The 20,915-nt window shown below is 52.2% G+C and overlaps 6 protein-coding genes across 6 annotated transcripts; 2 read left to right on the top strand and 4 right to left on the bottom strand.

The window, feature by feature from the left end:
• Positions 1-1,793: 1,793 nt before the first annotated feature.
• MIND_00399600 (Acid protease) lies at positions 1,794-3,426 on the bottom strand (the record flags this gene model as incomplete). The annotated part of the gene is made up of 9 exons (XM_037360822.1): positions 1,794-1,848; positions 1,898-1,929; positions 1,980-2,218; positions 2,265-2,359; positions 2,407-2,707; positions 2,752-2,894; positions 2,941-3,033; positions 3,077-3,086; positions 3,132-3,426. 9 exons carry the CDS (start codon positions 3,424-3,426, stop codon positions 1,794-1,796), a joined length of 1,263 nt encoding a protein of 420 aa, XP_037223707.1.
• A 180-nt stretch (positions 3,427-3,606) lies between these two features.
• Positions 3,607-4,073, bottom strand: MIND_00399700 (uncharacterized protein; the record flags this gene model as incomplete). The annotated part of the gene is made up of 3 exons (XM_037360823.1): positions 3,607-3,632; positions 3,678-3,742; positions 3,796-4,073. 3 exons carry the CDS (start codon positions 4,071-4,073, stop codon positions 3,607-3,609), a joined length of 369 nt encoding a protein of 122 aa, XP_037223708.1.
• A 261-nt stretch (positions 4,074-4,334) lies between these two features.
• MIND_00399800 (uncharacterized protein) lies at positions 4,335-5,779 on the top strand (the record flags this gene model as incomplete). The annotated part of the gene is made up of 3 exons (XM_037360824.1): positions 4,335-4,467; positions 4,521-4,715; positions 4,767-5,779. Exons 1-3 carry the CDS (start codon positions 4,413-4,415, stop codon positions 5,777-5,779), a joined length of 1,263 nt encoding a protein of 420 aa, XP_037223709.1. The 5' UTR covers positions 4,335-4,412.
• Positions 5,780-5,994: 215 nt separating this feature from the next.
• MIND_00399900 (Amidohydro-rel domain-containing protein) lies at positions 5,995-8,637 on the bottom strand (the record flags this gene model as incomplete). The annotated part of the gene is made up of 11 exons (XM_037360825.1): positions 5,995-6,440; positions 6,491-6,710; positions 6,761-7,085; positions 7,138-7,158; positions 7,210-7,303; positions 8,064-8,088; positions 8,140-8,235; positions 8,296-8,364; positions 8,414-8,494; positions 8,547-8,585; positions 8,635-8,637. The coding sequence occupies 11 exons, from the start codon at positions 8,635-8,637 to the stop codon at positions 5,995-5,997; spliced, it is 1,419 nt and encodes a 472-aa protein (XP_037223710.1).
• A 6,167-nt stretch (positions 8,638-14,804) lies between these two features.
• Positions 14,805-16,134, top strand: MIND_00400000 (DDE Tnp4 domain-containing protein; the record flags this gene model as incomplete). The annotated part of the gene is made up of 3 exons (XM_037360826.1): positions 14,805-15,506; positions 15,558-15,984; positions 16,034-16,134. 3 exons carry the CDS (start codon positions 14,805-14,807, stop codon positions 16,132-16,134), a joined length of 1,230 nt encoding a protein of 409 aa, XP_037223711.1.
• A 1,963-nt stretch (positions 16,135-18,097) lies between these two features.
• On the bottom strand, positions 18,098-19,366 carry MIND_00400100 (uncharacterized protein; the record flags this gene model as incomplete). The annotated part of the gene is made up of 4 exons (XM_037360827.1): positions 19,061-19,366; positions 18,855-19,015; positions 18,437-18,801; positions 18,098-18,391 (listed from the first exon to the last, which is right to left on the bottom strand). The coding sequence occupies exons 1-4, from the start codon at positions 19,138-19,140 to the stop codon at positions 18,098-18,100; spliced, it is 900 nt and encodes a 299-aa protein (XP_037223712.1). The 5' UTR covers positions 19,141-19,366.
• Positions 19,367-20,915: the final 1,549 nt, after the last annotated feature.

A 20,915-nucleotide genomic window follows, 5' to 3' on the forward strand; every position in this document is an offset into this window, starting at 1 on the left:
CGACGAGCTCGTTCGGATGATGCCGCTTATGTACCTGGACGACCTAAGGCGGAAATCGAGGCTCGACAAGCCGAAGAGCGGTTTGAGCACGATCGGAAAACGGTGATGGAAATAGAGTTGGAGCTGAGCATTGAGGAGCGATGGAAGCCGGAGGATATGCAATATCGGGAGGCAGAGAAGGAGATGGCAAAACTGCAGCATAATCAAGCACTTGATAGGCTGGAGCTTTTGATCGTCCAGCGCTTGCTCGAGTTGACAAAGATGAACCAGTCGGGGCTTGGTATGTGGCTGTTATCGATGGGCGGATTGTGGCTGACAGTCTTGACAGCATATAAGATGCGAACCCATCTGGCGAAGGCCCTTCAAACTAGGTCACGAACAATTCGCGGGGCGATTGAAACCTACAACCAGCTGGCGCCGCTGCAAGACCCACCAAAAGCCCAAGTTGCGTGGACGGATGTTGCGACCACATCATTTCTCACCGACTTCGACCTGCTTCGAGATAGCACAAGTGCTGTACAGCATCAGCGATGGGCCCGACCTGTATACCGTGAACTTATGCATCGATATTTCAAAATAGAGAGGGCGCGGGAGGAAATTAAACGGCTTAATATGGAGATATGTCGAGTTCTGACATGGATGCGAGATGAGGTGGCGTTCCTGCAGGAAAAGGAGAGAGAGCTTCGAAACCCGTTGGGCAAGACATCGGAACAAGTTTTCGAGGACGGTCTCCTAGCGGTACAGCTTGCCGAGTATATATCTCAGCGACACCGTTTTGATGACATGCATCGTCAGCGCTTCGAGAAGCTGGCAATGTGTGAAGGATTCACCGGATCGTTAGAGCCAGGGACTGCCCTTCGACGACTTGCCGACACAATGATGATGGAGGTGGATTATATTGATGTTAGGGTGAGCCATGATGAGGTGGTCAATGGTGAACAGCGCAAGTTGGTGGACAATGTCGATGATGAAGCTGACTTAGAAGATGAAGGTGATGATGCTTACGACGAATACATAGCCGAGATAGCCTATAGCTTGGCAGCAATTGGTACTGATGAGGAGGAACAAGAAGTGTAATATAATCTAGAGTCTTCGGGTTGATGCTTTTGTTCTGTAAAATTTCCTTTTTTGGTAGTTGTGATCTGATCTGATCTGAGTATATGTATGAGTTGGCTTCTTCTGGTATATGGGTCCGAGTAAAATTTCCTTTTTTGGCAAGTCTGATCGGGTGATGGCACCGAGTCCCAATAGAGCAGCAAATATAACTTGGTCAAAAATTTGTCTAACATATTGCAACTTTACTGCAGTTTTATTGTACCCTTTACTGCAGCATAGGGACTTGGAGATCATCACTTCAAATTAGAATGGACGCCCAGGTGGGTTGTCCATTCTAATTTGAAGGGATAATTGGGATTAACAGGTGTTCCATCCTTATCATGCCCTTATCCCTGACAGTCAGTTTTGGACTTTCTGTTCTTCCTTGCATAGTAATTGACAATTGGCAACAGTGTGAGTGAACGAGAGTTTCAAGTTTACCACTTCCTCATGACTTGCACCTATCAAGAAATAAAACTATGTTTTCACCACTAAGGCCCTTGAATATCATTAGATTGCCCTTGAAAGGAGTAAGGGAGACAGGGATTTGAGCACAAGTAAAATGAATTAACCATGGATCATGAAACCAGTACAGAACTATTGAGTTCACAAACAATGAGTCCTGTACTGATAATATAATCTGCCTTAGGATGTAAGTCTCAATAGTTCATCGTCATTCATAATGTTGTCACAATGCCTCAATCATCCCGCTGTGCAAGGCCTACCGTCGATTCGCCTTGGTTGAATACCACACTACAGGAAGGTTAGCAGAGAAACACAGAAACATAATAGCAACACGCACTATACGCTCTTAAGGAATATGTCACCCAATATCTGTCTCCCATCAGCACAATACACACCCACAACAAGAAACAAAGACGCACGTCAAATGGATTCGACCCGCGCGACTGCACGCCGCCAAATACAAAGCCGTCGTCCGCGTCACCGAATGGGAAGTCTGCCGCATTTAGTGTGTACAATGTGTCCCCGATAGCAAACTGGATATCGGGCACGGTGGATGTCGAGGGGTACATCCACCCGCCTTGGTTCTGGTCGAACTTGGCGCCCTTGATCTTGCCATAGATGGCGGAGACCGTGTCGTCGTCGACGAGTGCCAGGGTAGCTGAGGTGACTAAGTATCGGGGCGAAATAGATTGGATGCGACTCACTGCCGGTGTCGAGAATGGCGGTGTTACCTTCCCGCTGGATCGTCTTGCCATTGAGCGTAAACGATGTGGACGGAACCATCCAGAAACCTTGCGAGCTGTACAATAGTCAGTCAGTGAACCTGACGCCCACATAAACGCCCACCTATCGACGTCCGTGTATGTTATCGGGTTTGACGTCACCGTCTCGTCAATCTCTCCGAAGCTATAGAAGCCAGCGTTGTCCCCTCGGTCGAGCTTGACAGTGAAGAGCGGCTGCGTAATAAGACCTTGGTCGATCATATTTTGCACAGGTGTCTTCACAGGCTTCGGCGCGACAGTGTTGATTGCAGGCCACGCAAGTCCGAGCAGGCCGTCGCTGCCTTCCCCTTGTGCGAATTGCGCACTCAGTTTCTGCGCGAGCTCAACGGCCTGCTTCGGGATCGCGACGCCGCCGATAGTCACCGCTGTTCTCGTCAGTTCCCAGATGAGAGGTAGAAGAAGCACGCACTGTCGAGGTATACATTGCCCGAGGCCGACGAGCCGTCCCCATACGAGATGTTCCATTTGGAGCCCTTCTGCTCCGTCGCTGTCTTCGATTTAGACGGGTTATAAATGTTGTGGCCCGTCTTGGATACACGGGTGAGTTCAGAGCTAATGGGCGTCAGGGACACTGCCTTGGGAAAGATATGACACGCACCTCCACACCCATAAGTCGCTCGACCCCGTATCAAAGTCCAGGTTCAGCGTAATGCCGGGCGTGCCAATCTTGACAGGGACGACGTATTCCGCACTAATCTCTGTCAGCATGCGTTGATCCAGTAAGGCAGACACACGCACTCTGTACTAAGCGATAAGCGAACGCAGTCGTAGACATAACGAGGCACGCACCATTCTCAACACTCGCCGCAGGAACATCGCCGCTCTCCCCCGACGCCTTGATATGCACGACCTTGTTCTCGTGTTTCTTGAACGGCGCGAATTGCGTGGATTGGAAACCATAGCGGTTCGCCGCTCGTGCATAAGCAGAGAAGAAGTTCTTCGTTCTGGCATTGCGAACGAGGGGGCGGAGGACCGACATGTTGTTGGCAGCGTCGGTGGCGGGCGTTTTGGGGACGTGTTTATCTGTAGCAGCTTTGTCCGAGGTGGTGAAGCGGGAGGAAATGAAGGAGAAGCAGGAGCCCATGGAGGGGGGAAGGAGGAATAGAGGGAGGGTGTAGTGAGTGCTGAGGAGAGTGTGGGCTATCGCCGCCCGCTTATATCCGGAAACCCACGCGCGCCCTGCAAGGGCTATCAATAGGAAGAAACTGCGCAAAAATAGAATGATGGCGCCGGCGCTATTTTATTTCCTGGGCTTCTTCTGCAGTCAGACTGACGATGCTATAGTCTGCGCTGGTTAAAGATAAGCATGTCTGCATTGGAGAGCATCAGACGCACACACACCGCCCGAGATGGCACGCTCGGTGGCCTCGACGTCACCGTGTGTATCTGCCAGCTGGCTGCTGGACAGGCCCTGAGCGATCTATTGACGCGGAGAGCGAATGGAAGCACATACTCTTCCATTACAGGCGCAGCTTCATCGACTCGGACTCCCAGCGCCAGGAGAAGAGATGTCCCAAAACGGAGTTCTGTGCCATAGCAACGACACCAAAAGAACACGGAGGAGGTCGAATGCGAGCGGTCGGGTGCTGCTGACGGGGTGATAGGTGGTATCAGAGTCGCACATGAGCATGGTCGCCGGCCGTGGGATGGCGTGGAGGGAGAGCTTATCGTGTCGGGCAGTTGATCATGACGGGGAAGAAGAAGCCGCGTCACTCTCAGGTCACTGATCATGATCGCAGATTTCATCGGACTCGTCGGCCGATGGACCGGACTACCAACGCTGCCTTCGTCATTGCCTCGTTCGTCGCTTGGCACAACCCGCCGTTTCAACTGGCTGTCCTCCTCAGGCGTTGATGGCGTCCCGCATCCGCTGATGGTTTCCCGAGAGGGACTCCCGTCACAATTCAGTTCCGGATCCCAAGCACGTCAGAGGTTGTTTCAAAAGGATGAGCGCCCTGTCTTCCGTGGGTTTCTTCCTTTTTCCTTCCTCCCCCAGTGGCGGGCCATCGACCTTTGAGCATAGTTCTCCTGCAAGGCAGGCCTTGCTTTTCTTCCGAGTCAGATCTTATAATGGCGTTCTCTCCGGGTCTGTTCATCTTGTTGTGCTTTATCATCTTTCCCTTTGGTGAATTGACTGCTTTGGTTTCAGCACCATGACTCACTGAAAACTTTCCACAGCCATCTCCGCTCCATCACCTGCATCAACAAGCATCACCCTATGGCAGTTTGGCCAGCCACGGCTTCTAAACGCTCCACTCGGCACGCTTCCTCTCATTCCGCTGGGCAGCGAAGGCGGCGCTACGACGTATCTATATCAGGCTCTGGTCCCTGCAACACCCACGGATGATCCGAGAGTAATTGCGACATCAACGGGTGCGCCTAACCGGTTTATCTCTGTGTGCAAGACTTACAAATATATTGCAGTGGCGCGGACAATAATTGCGTCGGCTTCCGGCTGGGTCGAGCCCTTCGATAATGGGAACAACATCGCCTGCCATCTCATCAACCCCACCTTCGGCGCGTGTGTAGAGGGTACGGCAAGCCAGACGGCAAACATGGGAACACCAACACCAGAGGTGCTACAGGTTGCTTTAGATGCACTTCCTGCGGCCCAGAGCTTTCTGCCGAATCCGTCGACTTCGCTGCCTCAAAGCACACAGGCTGCCGCGGGCCTGCCGCTACCGGCAATCGTCGGCGCAGTTGTCGGCGCCGTCCTGCTGATAGCAATTGTTGCTGGTGCTTGCTTCATCCTCTCACGCCGGCGGAGGAAGCAACGCAGCATTGAAGACGGAATGGCCCCGCGGCACTTCCTCGCCCCACCCACTGCATACCCTTCCGCTCCGAAAATGAGCTACAGCTACACGCCGTACACGCCGAACGCCCACCGACGCGGTCTAACCATCGATACAAGCGTCTCAACTCTCGTCTCCTCCACCCCGAGCATGTCGCAGAAATCCAACCACCTCGGCGACGTCGGCTATCAACAGCGCCTTGATCCGCCAGCGCCGTCAGTGCACGCGTCCTCTGCGGCTTCCGTCCTGACGAACCCATATCCTGAGTCCGCGCTCACAAACCCATACGCCGAGTCTGTGCTCACAAACCCGCATTCGCCTGTCCCATCAATGTACCCCGAGCTATCCGGCGCTCTCGGGCCATACGGGCATCTCAGTCCGCCGGGACATTGGCGCGCCGGCGTTGGTGGCGAGGAGTCCAGAGTTCCGGCGCATCCAGGGGTCGCTGGCCGAGCAATTGCAAGCAGCAGCAGTGTAGTAGTAGACAATGCGCCTCTCCCCACCTCCTCTTCAGGCAGCTTTGCACGCGTTATGTATGACGACAACGGTGAGGATCGAGCAGATGATGCCCCGCCGCCAATGTATTCGGGACCAAGTTCCTCCAAGATCGTAGTTACTGGCGACGTGAAAACTACTAGAGAATGAGGGATGTATTTATTTGTATAGTTATTAGTGGAAACAGAAACACCCATTACTCATCTCATAAGGTATGAAAAACTTTAAGCAAGCACTTCGATGACCTTTCTCCCTTCGAAATCAATTCCCCGGGTTAATTACAACACAAAGATTAAGGAACTCGGTATAAAACGTCCTTCGCATGATCATATATCATTTACCACCACTCTGTACCTCACCATCGCTCAGTAGTAGTAGAAGGACGCGGCCTGGGACGCCTGGTAAGCGCTGCCCACGGTGCCATACGACGTCTCCTCGTTCCAGTTGTTGGTGGGGACGTAGTAGCTCGCGCCGATGTCAGAGCCCGTGAAGTTGAAGTCGTAGTTGCTGAGCGTGCCGTCCGAGTTGTAGATGCTGCCGAAGTGGCTCGAGATGTAGCCGTCGTAGCCAACGTGGCGCCCGCTGCTGCGGCGAAGGTCGTGCGAAAACCCGCCGAGGGAGGCGTAGTACTGCTGGAAGACGATGGTCTGGGTCTCGACCTCGCAGAACTGCTCCGTGATGATGCGCTTTGCCATCTCCTGGAGGACAGCGAGACGCTGTTGAACGATCTCGACTTTCTGGGAGTGGCAGACGAGTTCGGGGGTCGACTGGCGGACGACTACGGGGGAGAAGTGCTTGAAGTGGGCAAAGTCTACAAGCATTTAGGGCAAATGACGGCGGAGATAAATGATGGATACGGACCGTCAGAGCCATAGAAGTTGTCGAAGCCATGAAGCGAGCTGATGCCGCCCCAGTTTTCGAAAGAAACACTTGAGGATCCGTAGCCGCGAGCTGCAACACGGGAAGTGTCAACGGGCACCGCAATGGCGCCGGTGGCGAGGGTGATGGCGATGAGTGAAGCAGCGAGATTGGCAAACATTCTGGGATTGTCGTGGGGGCTAATGTCGGTAGTGGTGGTGAACTAAGGCGACGGTGAGCATTGCAGAAGAGACTAAGTCCACATAGACATACCTCTAGGTCACTTGAGATGCTGTGCGAACGAAGCGAAGAATGAGCGAGTAGCCGGGCTAGCCGAAAAGAAAGTCGGGGAAGTGTAGAACGAAGGGAGGGAACAGAAGAGGAAAAGAGTCGATGTGCCTTTGTCGTCCCAGCAAACGGTGCATTTATACAGGTAACTGGTGGAGGCGTAGCACCGACAGCCCTGATTCGTTCACACCTGACGTGAGCACGACAGGACAGGAAACAGGTGAATGATGCGATTGGATGCTGTCGAGCTTCGCGCACAAGAGGATAACAGCCAAGATTTGGTTGTGCTACCCGGTTGCAATAGCGCTGGCTGTCGATAAAGTCGAGAAGGAGTCATCGGCCGTGTTTCATTCACGCCTGACGGTTTTACTAGATAGCAGACACTAGACAGGAATCCACGTCAGCAAGACACAGGTCATCTAGCTGACACACACACTAAGGATAGACTCTGGCTTGGCACGTCCAGCGCCGGCCTTCGTCGAACTCGTCCTTGCATGCGGAAACGCCAACTCGCAATCCCAAGCTGTGCTAGCACATTCAGTAACCCGACCGTCGAGTTGGCTTTGGCAGGCAGCCTGTCAGCATGAACGCAGGAGGGAGTCGAATTGAGCAATTGCAGGACTGATGAGCGCCCGAGAAGCTGCTCATCGCGGGCGGGACCAAGATGCGATGGTGTGACGTGGCAACGGGCCGTTCCGCTTGTGGACTGACTTGATGCGATAATTACCGATATCAAATGACGTTGTATGAATCGCGTAAGCTGTCGCCCAGGACTCGCCCTTGTGGTTGGGTTTTCGGATCCAGGGGAATGCGGATTTGATACACCTGGCCGAAAAGGTTCACACGGTCGTTGTGTTTCTTCTTGGACTTGCAAAGAAGATCTAGAATTTCCATTCAAGTTGCCGCGCCACTTGCTGTATCTTGCAGTCTGACGCCAACCTGCAAAGACCTGGCTTTCAAAGGCAACTGCGAATTATCATCGAACAGATATGGATAGCTGTTCGCATGTCGTCATAGCAGTAGACCGCACGGACCCGGTGTCGGTCACGGGGACATATTTTCTGCCCAAAGTTAAACACCGAGAGTTGCAATAACAAGATTAATTTTATCATTCATTCGGAGTCAGTAACCTGACGGTGTACACTAATCGCTCGCCCGGCCAATAAGTTATCGTTACGGGAATAGCACAACGGCAAGTGCGGGACTCCGGGTCCCGCGGGCCGCGGGCCGCGGCCGCACCGCCACGCCCAAGACGGAAAAGTAGCTCGCGGGTATTCCTACCACGCACAGTTCGCGTCGTCGAGCATCTCAGCCTGCAAAACAGCGTCAACGACATTGGCTTCCGGAACCACGGTGCAGCTCACGATGTCAGGCGTCCTACTGGCCGGGTGCGGGACCGGGGGCACGGGGCCGCGCAGGGTGGGAGCGACAGCGAAGTCCTGATGCGGGGGCGAGTACACCTGACGCGGGGCAGCGTTAGTGTGGGAGCCGCGCAAGAGGTGGTTGGCTGCGAGACGTACCGGAAGCGCGTCGAATTCCGCGTCATAGACGTACATGGGCGGGGCGACGTCACCGCTTGGGAACGACATCTAGCAGTGTGGGCGATTGGACGATGGGACGACAATGATCAGAATGTACCATATACGTCTCTGCGCTGGGCGCCTTGTCGATCGAGGATGCTGCAGGGAACGACGGCGCCGGCTCCGAGCGTTGGGGGCCCTGGGGTTGCATGAGAACGTGCCAAGCAGGCACCAGCGCAAGGGAGACTCACACGGCGGCGGTAGAGCGTCGCATATCCAAGGCTGAATTTCTGCGGAATTGCTTCAGCGAGTTGGAAACGCGCGAGTGGGGCGGTCTACCATGGTAGATGTGGACCGCGGTCTGGATGGGGGACGACAGGCTGAAGGCCTCCAGCTGGAGTCTTATAATCGGCGTATTACCGAGTAAGACCCGCCGATCTTGACGGCCAGAAGACGTCCTTCTAGGCTGCGTCGCTGCCGCATGACATTCCCCAGCCAAGAATAGCGGTAGTGGCGGTAGATTATATGTTCCAGTGGCTCAGGTGGCTGATTCGGAGCCGCTGGCCCACATTCTGCGCCTATCATGTGTGTCGGGCCGCACTACAAAATGGATGCACTCACCGTCTCCACTCAAAGACGAAAAGCTTGGGAGGCAAATTCGCCCAGAGAAGGATACGCGGATCACAGCGTGACCGAGGACGACAGGTGCCCAATTTATCACAGAAGGCCAGCGGCATCCTCGGTAGTTGTCAGCGTCTCGAGCCGTTTTTAGCTCTCGGAGGCGAATTGTCGGTACGGCAACTGCTGCGGCAGCGTCGACAAGAAGGGGAAGGTGGGAGACCGCGCGCGTCCAAAGTCACAAGCCTTCTCGAGTCGAGGTACACTTGAGATTGCTTGAAGCAGTAGGAGAGGTGACGTGGCAGCATCCAGCCTTGCCGCGGCGGCCCCGGGGATACAATAGTGGGCCGAAAGCAGCCTCCGAGGCGGCGTCCGACGGGGCTCCAGGTCATCGGTAACTTGGTCGATGGGTCGGAGCGGGTAGATGGAGGGAAGAAGCAAGCCGTGAGGATGGGTGAGCAAGAATGATCGGATCACGTCTCCGATGTCACGGGTCATATGGCGACCATCGGCCGGGAATTGCACGTGCAGTTGTTGATGGTCCCTGCGCCGACTGCCAAGAGAATACCGCACTCTTTCTACTCCACCACGACGACGCGGCCACACATGCTCCCCACTCGTCTCTCCCCTCACCCTTCGCCATCCTCTCCATCTTGTTCCTACCGTCCATGGTCGGCGGCTTCTGCCTGCTCCTGTTAGTGCTGGCCAGAATTATATTATGGTTGATTAAATATTGAATATATTCAGAATATTATGAATATATTATGCCCCTGGTGGATCACTTGAATATGATTATGTTTGAATATATTATATTATATTATGACTATACTATATTATAGTCACAGAATATTCAAATATAGTAAGGTGGATGATCACAGCTATTTTCTTAGTCCATGTACCTCAGTCATAGTACCAATCTTAGTCTGAGTTAGCCCTACTTCTGATAAATGACACATATTATCTATTATCTATGGTGATTTATATATTACACCTATTAGGAACAAGTGTCAGGAGTGATCACTTTGGGTTGACCCTATTAAACATAGTGTAGAACCCCTGATCAAGTGTCTACAGGCCAACCTAATGCTAGTGGCAATGCCCCTGATTGTATCTTGAGAGTCCTATATAGCCAAAGTTGGAATTAGAGAGGCCTAATAGGAAGTTGTCCTGACAATCTAGCATGTATCTTATGTTTTGAATTTTTTTCTAGCAGTAAATATATCAAATATACGAAGAGATATGCATACTAGATTATAGTTGAATATATTTGTAACATATTCATATTTTGCTGCTGAATATGATTATACTATACTACAAATATATTATTGTGTTGGAGCTCTGAATATGATATGACTATAATATATTATGCCTATAAAATAATATAATCATATTTGGCCAGCACTAGCTCCTGTTCATCGCCCTCTCGTCCGTTCGCTGCCGTCCCGCACGGGCCGCACCATGCCCCGAATACAAACGCACTGGCACTTGCTCCCCCTCGACGGACGAGGAGTGAGACGAACCTGATTCCGGAACGACGGGAGGATGTTCGCCTGCGCTCCGAGCCACATCGACAACCGCGCTGAGACGAACACAGTGCGGATGCGCACGGGGATCGGGCCGCGGGCGCCGATACTCCATGCCCACCAGCGCGGAACGGGGACGGCGGGTAAGTGGCCTAAAAGCGATCTCGAAAGTGGCTGATGAAGCTTTGGCCAGCGGCGAAGCGGTCGATGACGTCTGGCACGGTGTCGTGCGTTCAATTGTCCATTCGTTGTCTGCGGATATGTTGACACTCGGTGTTGAGCCGCCAGCGCGGCTGGTCGCGGAGATCGCGTCACGTCAGCGACATAACGTCAGCACGCCGCGGCATCACGCGCATCAAACGCGTTCACGCGCTCGACGGCGACGCGTCGCCGGCCCACTGACTCATCGGGCGCGGCCCCGGAACTCGGTCTGACTCGCCCTCGGAGTCATTTCATTTTATTATAGTATATAAAGCACTGTCCTTCTATAGTTACAGGAAGTTTTTTAGCCCTCCGTGTTTATGATATAAGTTGTGCCTCCGTCGTCGCGCCCTCACCGCTTAGTCAGCATGGCTATTGTCGCCCTCGTCATCCCTACCTACCCATATACTACTACTTCCTACCCTCCAAGTCCTGGGTATGGACTCCCCCTCGCACAAACATACAGTTTGTCAGCCCTAGAGGTGTTTTTGCATACCTTTTATGGTATAGCTCGCGCCTCTAGTCGCGCCCGGCAGCGCATCATTGGACTTGGACACACAGGCTGAACGTGGGCGTCCAAGTGCGGAAGGTGGCCACGGGAGATGTCGAGGGGTATCTGACAATGTCTAGGTGCGTCTATATGTCTGTATTGCGCCGTTGTTCTACTACCGCTTCAGAGAGCGCTACCGCCTTGCGGGCGGCGAGTTCAGCACAGATGCGTTCTCCGCGACGGTCTACTCCGAGGGCATCACAACTGGACTAACACTGAGATCGGTATCTTATTTAGGTGGCCCATGCTCATGATTGGCCAGACCTTCGTGTACCCGTACGTTGCGGGCTCGTCTAGTATGGCACTCGAAACAGGGAAAAATTATCCCCAGGAGAGAAACCTGTATCCGATGTCTTACCTGTTTATATGACAATGTCTCGGAAGACTGAGCCTCAAGAACTCGAACCCTCCGACAACTCAGCATTCCAAGACATTGGCACTGCCGAGATATCATAATCAGTGCTGGACATTGCTATTATGTACTGAAGTAAAATAGGCACGTTATTTTTGGAGAAAACAAAAGAAAAGTACCATTGTCAGGGGAACCCCTGCTTCAGCCTCCTTCGGACCGTCCAAGCGCATCCGAAGCGCATCCGAAGCGCATCCGAAGCGCATCTGAAGCGCATCCGACCGGCACCCCCTTGGACGCTCCGACCTACCCCGTCCATCGTTATTGGCCTCCTTTGCCCGCATAATCACCAATCCGTCAAGACCCTCCCAACAATCACCTTGGGACAGAGCCTGCAATGCCGCTCAGGCCTTCTGCACTCTACGTCGGCAGTTACGGACGACCAGTATATATTTGGCGCCCTAGCAGGTTCACTTTTGGTAGGTTTCATTTTATTTCTTCATTTATCAGGGTTTTAGAAATTGACCTCTTTTCTCAAAAAGAAGGCTGTAAGGGCAACCCTGGAGGCCTGAGATCAAGGTCCTAGCAGGGGAGGATCCAAAGAAAAGAAACTCTCATGGTCGGCCTGCTAGGGAGCTGACTATATACTGCCTTTCCGTAGCTGCTGATGTTGGGCACCGTCATAGGCCAGATCCCAGGACAACTGTTGTCGGTATATTTGTAGATGTACTATGTTCCTATGTGATAAAATAATATATCACTTCTCCTCACCCTAGTACTCAATTAACAAGACGAGACAAGGATGAAGGAAGGAAATATGCACTGAAAGAAACTGAAGGGCTTACCAGTGGAATGACAAACCTTGACACATGTGACAATTTTTGATTTTGATAGGTTTTTTTAAACAGGATCACATGATTGACTTACCAGAAAATAACATGCAAACTATTGTACTATTCTAGATTCTGATTGAAAGAATAGTCATAGGTTTGGCTTTGTATTAACATTTCAGAATCCAGATATGGGACATATCTGATCAGTAGGTCACAAATGTGACAATACTGATCAGATATAGAAGTTCATTGATAAAATAAAGAGGACTGTATGTACAGCCTCATGTTACACTGAGAACTCATAGAAACCCCCCCTTATACTTATTGATGAATACCTAATACTTGAAATAAATAACTACAAAAAAATATCAAGACCCACTGGGGGGACTGACCAACCAGTGTTATGTGCATTGATGTCATCATACTTGGTGTTTGGGAGGAGATTAATGTCACACTACTATGGGCTTCTTCTCTGTTCCCACACTTTGAAATTTTCCTGCTAGAGAAATCTTTATAATTGTGCTTTCAGTAGATGGGTCCTCTAGAGCATCCAGAATTTCCTTTGCTGACTCTTTCAAGTTGACAAGTATTGCCTCTTTGATCTCAATAACAGGTTTCTCAACTTGTTCTTTGAGCTGTACCAGAAGGCGCCCAGAAATCTCTTTGTGTTCGGCCCTGAATATTGCATAGTGTTCTACATGTCCTTTCTTGTATACAATAACGGAAGTGGTAGACATCTGATCATCTGGGGTTGTGCTTCTTATATGATCTAAAATTGTGACCACAAGATAAAGTGAAGCATTATCTCTGACCAGGGTGATACCCAAATCACTCAAACTGGTTTGTTTTCCAGACAATACATTGGTGATTCCTGAAGTAGCCACTGAAATGTGCAGAGTGATAAATGAGGCAAATACTGCAGTTTTATCATCTTCTGGAAGCTGAGGCATCCGTAGTATTACATCCAGGAAGTACTCCAAAGGAATGCTCTCAAACTCTTGAGGATTCTGGTGATAAGGCAGCATATCTTGATAGTTGATAGTACTTGTGGTGGTGGTTAGTGCTTTGATGGGCCATTGTAATTCTAGGATGCAAGACATTTTTTCATCCCATTTAGGATTCAATGACCAGAGTAGAATCCGCAGAAGACACAGAAAGACTTCTAAGCCAAGCCACAAAAATGTCTCCTGTGATGTTGCTGACTGGACAATATTAAAACATCCAATATAGCCAATACTTGTAGCTACAGAACCAATTAACAAACAGAGACGGGGAACCCATAGTAATAGTGGATCAAACCCTATAGGCACAGGGAATGACCACTTCCTATAGAGTGGCAGATCCATATTCATCTTGTCTCTCTTGAGAATCATCTTGAATCTTGATCTGTTGTTGCAGTGCAAACTGTGTGGAAAGTGCACATAGAATAGAGCCTATGATCCGCAACATTGGAAAGAACCATGTCAGGAACCTTCCGTGGTTGTGGATAATCACCAGGATATAGGGTGCCCAGGCGAGACAGGAAAGCATAGTAGTTGCCAAAGTGAGCTGGATATTCCATTCAGCAAATGCAAATGTTGCAGTGTGATACGAGTTTCTGGGATTTTCTTGTCCCTGTGACATGCATTTGGCAATCCGCATTTCAGCTTCATAGCTCAATGGCTGGTCACTGCTCATGCCTATCATAGAGGCTACAGAGCCTACAAGCTGGAATCCTCCATCATGTAAAACCTTGGCACCATGGAAAGGCCAATTGATACTTGCAATTAGAATGGCAATAGATGCTTTGACAATACCAAGGCACCCGAAGAGGGATAGTGGTGCAGCAGCAGCATAGAGATAGCCATTTTCCAAAGCTGAACCAATATGCTTTTCACATTGATCAGTGCCAATGATAGGCAAAAACCCAGAGACATCTTGAATGCCGCTAGTAAGTGTATTTCCGAATCCCATAGCTCTGGACTGTGTATATAGCCTAAATAGATAATTGCAAGGTTAAAATAAGGCTTACGAAAGATGTGTTCCGGGGGGGCAATCAGAGCTCGAGGCCGAGAAAGAACCTGTTAAATACCTGGTGGGAAGTTGGAACATTCCCACCCGTATCAGCCAGGCCAGACATGAATCATTTTAGCTGCCATTCTTGCTATCGAAACTTGTTTGATAACAGATTCCATTAGAGTTGCCGCAGTGTCGCAGGACTGCCGCAGAAACGATGTCGCAGAACGGTCACAGACCCGACCGCGGCATCAAATCCATCAGCCGCATGACATGACAGCTGACTGTTGGTATACACGCGTCATGCCATTGCCCTTTGTCTTCCATCTTATCTTGATGTACTAGTACTCTAGCATGAATCCGAAGCCACGAGCAAGTCATGAGGCTGCGAATGGTGCATAAATAGAAGTAAGTAAGAATATGTGATGCCCCGTCCCTCGATGACACGCATCACAGCCCATGAGCGTGTGACTGCATCATACATGACTTGGATGTCTGTCCGCGATGTTGCTCTGCTCAACGAGGAGCAAGACATCGACTTTCTGGTTCAAAAGCTCAGTGCTGATGTCGAGACTCTTAAACTGATCCGCACTACCCGTTATCTTGGTCCTCGCGAGCACGTTGCAAAGGCTGGCAATCTCCATCTTGCTTGGATATACAAAGATGGGAATGTCAACGACCAGAAGCGGTTCGAAAATATGCTTCGTATATCGCCATACTGCTTTGATGTTCTTCTGGAGCTTATCAAGGACCATACGATTTTTTCTAACAACTCGAATAATCCGCAAACACCTATCGAGCAGCAACTTGCTGTTACACTGTATCGTTTGGGGAGATATGGCAATGGCGCTTCAATCGAGGACATTGCACGGATTGCAGGTTGCAGTGAAGGGTCTGTGGAGAACTTCACAAACCGTGTCTTCACCGCAATTGAAGCTCTGCATGATCTCTTTGTTCGGCCATTAACAACAGCAGAGAAAGAGGTGGAAAAGGATTGGGTAGAGCAAAATGTTGGGTTTGGAGGGCTGTGGCGCGAAGGATGGATCATGTATGATGGCACCATCGTACCCCTCTATGCGAAACCTGCTTTGAACGGTCAAGGATACTACACACGCAAATCCAATTATGGCCTGAATGTTCAGGTATAGTTGCTCTTCTGTTCCCTTATTTCAATTATTGATTTTTGTATCCAGATCGGCAATGCACCATCTAACCTACGGATCGTTGATTATTCCATTGGACACACTGGGTCAGCGCATGACCAACTTGCTTTCGAAGGCACCGCGGCATACAAATATCCAAATTGGCTTTTTTTCGGTCGTGAATTTGGATGGTTTGACTCAGCATACACCCTTACTGGCCGCTCTATTCCGATCATCAAAGAACCAGCTGCTCTTGAGCCAGACAACATGGCTTTCAACAAGACTTGTTCGCACCTGCGTGTGAGATCAGAACATTGTATGGGTGCCTGGAAAGGTCGATTTCAAGCTCTCCGAGAGCTGCGGGTGAATATAAATTCGAACTCTGACCACGAAGAAGCACTTCGATGGATTATGGTTGGTATCATCCTTCACAACATGGTAATTGACATCGAGGGCGGGGACGCAGGTGCCGCATTTCGTGCTTTTACACAGTCGCGATGAAGAACAGGCTGACCGTGGTGCACCAGATGAGCCTACTGAACCTGACACCGAGGCTGGTCGTGCAAAGCGTCTGGAACTGATCCAGGAACTGGCGGCTTATCGAGCGACTCTTTCTCATCATGAGTAGATTTTATGTGTAAAATATATACAATGAATCTAAATTACCGGAATTATAATGAGTGTAAAGAAAGATTGGAGAGACAGGCTTCTAGTGGAAGGAAAGTAATTATGGGGTACTAGACCCACCCACATTGGTAAATAGCTCCTCTCGTTGGCGACGTTCATCCTGGCTTTGCTCAAATACAAGAGCCACCCGCTCCTTATATGCCTCGAGGTCGAGCGTACCGTCATCGCGAAGTTTGGTTAGCTGTTCGAGCTCTTTGAATTGAAGTTCACGTGCGGCGTGAGCAAGGCGGATATTTTCTTGCTTGATACGGATTGTTTCGTGCTTAAGTCGGGCCTCTTCACGGCGATCAGCAGAGGCAACAAGATTCCTGCAAGGTGGTTAGCATAGAAGTCGCAAAGACATCCGATACATACTGCTGAATCGACAGTAACCCTTCTTCGAATGTCTTGCGCGCTGGTCGGATTGCAGAAGTCGATGATTTGGCTGCTTTCGAAAGTGCGGATTGGTACTTCAATGTAAGCTCTTCGGATTTGACCTTGGGGTGGGTATGGGCAAGTGGAGAAGAGTCGGCAGCAACTGGACTACTGGAGGTCAAGTCCAGAGATGGTGAACGCCTGGATGGTGTTTGCGTTGCTTGGGCTAAGAGATCGGGGTCGATAAGTGAGTAATCATAGTCGTCTGCATCGCCTGCAACGTCCTGGCTGTTGGAAGGAGGATTTGGTGGTTGGAAATGGCGAACTCTATGCCCGTTTGGCCCAATTCCAGTGTGAATAACAGGCGGTGTCATGTTAGAGCGTGTCGCAAGGAACTTGTGCATTTGAGTGAAGAACGGAAACTCCTTGTTGATGAGCTCTACTGCAAGTTAGAAAACAAACATTGGGTAAGAAGGAAGTCCACGTACCCCAGATATTAAGTGCATTTGGAGGTGTATCCTTCGTTGGGCCATCTGCACCAATATATGCGTCCGCGTACTCGTGTACTCCATCGTCCTCTTCTTTCGACTCGCCTCCCTCATCTCTGTCCCCACCCACACCACCACCAGTCACATACAGACCCTTAGCCTTTGTCTTATAGCGCTTGACCAGCCTACTTAACGTCAGCGGGCATAATGAGTAATAACAGAGACATACTCTTCAGTCTTGCTCTTGATGCGTGTCGCAAGCTTATGGGGCGCAATGGCATAGAGTGCTGGTAGTATCTTCTCACCCATCTCCTTGTATACGGCGATTTTACGCTTGCCAGCAGTTTTCTGGATGCCTCAGTGAGCTGACAGGTAGAAGTAGACTTGCTTACCTCGTCGGTGCCAGCAGTCTTGCCAAACAGAGCCTTTCGGTACTTCTCCTCAGATAACAGTGCCACAAGAGCCCAGGTAAGCTTGTTGTTGTCTGCAGTCCAAGAAATGGATGGTAGGTCGGATTCCTGCGCAGCTGCGCCTCTCGACTTCTTCTTCTTGGCCACGGCAACCGGGCTGGCGTGTTTACGTGGTGAGCGACGCAGAGCTGTCGGTGCCGTTGTGGGGCTTCGTGCCATTGGCTTAGCTTACGGGCAGTCTGGCACGAGAGAGGTAAAGAAAATTAACGCGTTATGGCACATTCACGGCTATTCTAGGCGACGCTGATGGATTTGATGCCGCGGTCGGGTCTGTGACCGTTCTGCGACATCGTTTCTGCGGCAGTCCTGCGACACTGCGGCAACTCTGAGGACCCCTATTGAAATCATTATCTGTTCACGCGGGCAATGATCTGGACACATCACATTGATGTCATCGGCTGGCGGCTCGGGTCACGGAGTGATAAAACAAGAATGGCCGGAAGAGGGCCGTCACTGCTTAAGGCACCCTTGAACCGACTCCCCGTCATCCCACTAGAATCCCCAACCCAATTTGGAGCCAAGAACAAGCATAAAATCTTGATTTTTCATGTACATTGGTGCCAATTTGGTGGACCAAGAAGAGGCGTACTTATCATCCACTCCCGTTCATCTGACCCGCAATACTCAGCACGTTACTGACCATCTCCACACCCTCCTTGAAGCCCTCCACGAACTCGCTGACGTCCTCCGCATGCAGATCATGCCACTTCCGGGACTTGGTGGCACCATCGGCCGCCGGCCCGGGCGTGCTCGTGCGCGTCGCGCGCCAGCCGCTCAACGCCGCCTCAATGTCTTTGAACCATGCCTGCGGAAGGTCCCACCACACCGAGTCGTCGTTGAACAGCGCGAAGAATTGCGTCGTGCTGTTGGGGTCCAAGGCGATGTACTGCCGTCGTTGTTAATCAAGGCAATGGGGAGTGAAGAACCGCACCTTTAGGCCCTTCCGCCGCTGCGCCTCGCTCTCCCCCTGCGCGTCCTTCTCGAACATCTTCTCCAGCTCCGGATATAATGTCTTGCCGGATCCCGAGTCGCCGCCCAGCGCGAGCTGCCACGCATAGCTCCCGTTGCTGTACACCACCGCATACGTGCCCTCCCGGCCCAGCGCCACGCACACAGGGTGGCGCGTCGCCGCGGACTCCGTGATGCCTGTCTCCAGCCCCGGCGGCAGGTTCTGTGCCGCGTACCCCGCAGGGGATGCGGAGAAGAAGGACCGATCGGGCCCGAAGGCGGTGTTGTACGTCGTGCCGAAGCGCATGAAGCTGTGCAGCCGCGGGTAGGCGCTGCCCATCGCGTCTCCTGGGGGGCCCATTAGTCTTATGCAAGAGAAGGGCATACAGTAGTGTGCGCACGCTCGAGCCAGCTCTTCCCTGTGGTTGCCTCCCAGGAAAGCATATAGTACCCCGCATCGTCGAGCGGGAGCGCAACGTCGAGCATGCGCGCGTGGTACTGCGGGTGGGACTTGTCGGTGAGAATGCGGAGAAGTTCGGTGGGCAGCGGCGGGTCGTCGCTCCTTCGAGGCTGTCAACAGATACGAATGAATCCGCAGGCCACTGACCCGGCAAAATGTCTCCCCGCGCGCATGATGTACGCGTTATTCACGCCAAACGAGAATGACACGTCTGATTTGGCGGCCATAGGTCGGTGTGAGCGTCTGAGGAGACGTCGACGAAAAGGCGGCTTTTATGAGATGGGCTCGGATGCTAAAATATGGATTGCAACCTACCTGCTGGGGCGAGACCAGGGTAAGTTATGGCAGTGTTCCCAAGTGTATTCATAGACGCGAACCTGTGAGAAGATGAGCGGAAACAGCGTGAAGGCTCAGAGAAACACGCAGCGCTGGACTATTCCTCCTACATTTCACAGCACCTACACGCGTATTGCGGAGCGGTACCAATACCAGTCTAAGATCCACGTCCCGCTGGGGCGCTGGGAGCGAAACTTTCGGGGACGGTCTCCGGGACGCCCACGGGACCGCATTCTTCGATCAGACAGATATCCGCCAGCGCTACGGTCATATCCATGAATCAAGGCGATGCAGCGCACCGGCTCAGTATCGCCCGCGGCGAGGTACTTATCCCTGGCATTCAGCCGCGTTTTCGTTGAGCTCGTCAGTGGTCACCACGAGGTTCGGGTTGTTGCGCTGCTCTGAGTGGCAAAAGAGGGTTCCGCCAAAGACACAACTTGAGGATAGAAGGCCGCCAGCCCGCGCGCGCGAGTCGGACGACGCAACGTCCTACCCGTCGCCATCGTTTTGCACCGTGGCAGGGACGTGTCGGCGAATCGCCCCGGACGCCGGGAGGAAAGGCGACATGGTGGGAAGAGGTAAGAAGCGGCCACGTAAGGGCGACGCACGTGCACCCCGCCAATCGCGCACCGCACGTGCGCATTTTGATGGTCCGTGCGCCGTCTGCCAAGAGCATATTACCCGCCATCACTCGGCCCACTTTTTGTCTACCCACTACGACCACGAGGCCACACCTGCTCCCCGCACAGGACGGCCGTCCCTCCCGAGCATCGTTCTCTACCGTGACTGCCCTACTGCCCGCCTTGTCGACTTCCGCCACCCCGTTATCGGCACCACCAGTGTCTCCCTGACGCTGGCTCCCCCCGTCGAGTATTCAACGGCAAATAGCACCCAGTGTCGGTAGCTACGTGTGCTCGACGGCGCTGCCCCGGCCATTCGACGTCCCCTGGCAAGTACTAGTGCCATATGGGCCGGACTCCAGGTGGCTTCTCGATGTCTGTCCCGGCGTCTAATGATCGCCGGGTTCTTGGGGCCGGCGGCGGCGCGGTGCGACGAGGCGGGGTGGTTGGCGCTGCTGGTTTGGGCTCCGCCCCTTTCTGGCCTTCGGGTGCGTGTCGCACGTGCTCGTCGTATGGCGTCGTTTCGCTGCGGCTACCCCGGGCCTCAGTGCTGCGGCGCGCGATTCGGTACATGGTCGACGGGCGGGCGTACGGGCGGGCGTGCGGTGCCCTGGAGTGTGGCGTGCGGAGTCCCGGCGCCGGGGCTCCGTCCACCGTTGTTTTCACCCTCCGTGCTCCGTGGCGTGGTGTCAACAATTTTTTGCTTTCTTACGCTCGTTTCGGCGGGCTGGTGAAGGGACGCGCAAGAAGAGGTGCGTTAGACGGCTCCTCGCCTGGACCTCTTACTCACGTCGCTTCTCCCTAGCTGACATTCGACGCGTCGACCATTTCTTTGGGGACCTGACGACGGAGGGACAAATAGCGATGTGGTTGACGGTATATGGGTGCCACGTGGGCCCCCTCGCACAAGCGCGTCGAGTACGCTGACCTCATCTTTATCGCCGAGTACTTGTACCCCTGTCAACACGCAGCCCTAAATTCCTGTTTTTGCCACTGTTCGTCGACTGACTTTCCTGGTCCACGTTCTGCTGTGGCCCCTTTCCCCC

The sequence above is a fragment of the Mycena indigotica genome (assembly GCF_014461135.1).
Source record: "Mycena indigotica strain 171206Taipei chromosome Unknown Mind.scaff0003, whole genome shotgun sequence".
Classification (NCBI taxonomy): domain Eukaryota; kingdom Fungi; phylum Basidiomycota; class Agaricomycetes; order Agaricales; family Mycenaceae; genus Mycena; species Mycena indigotica.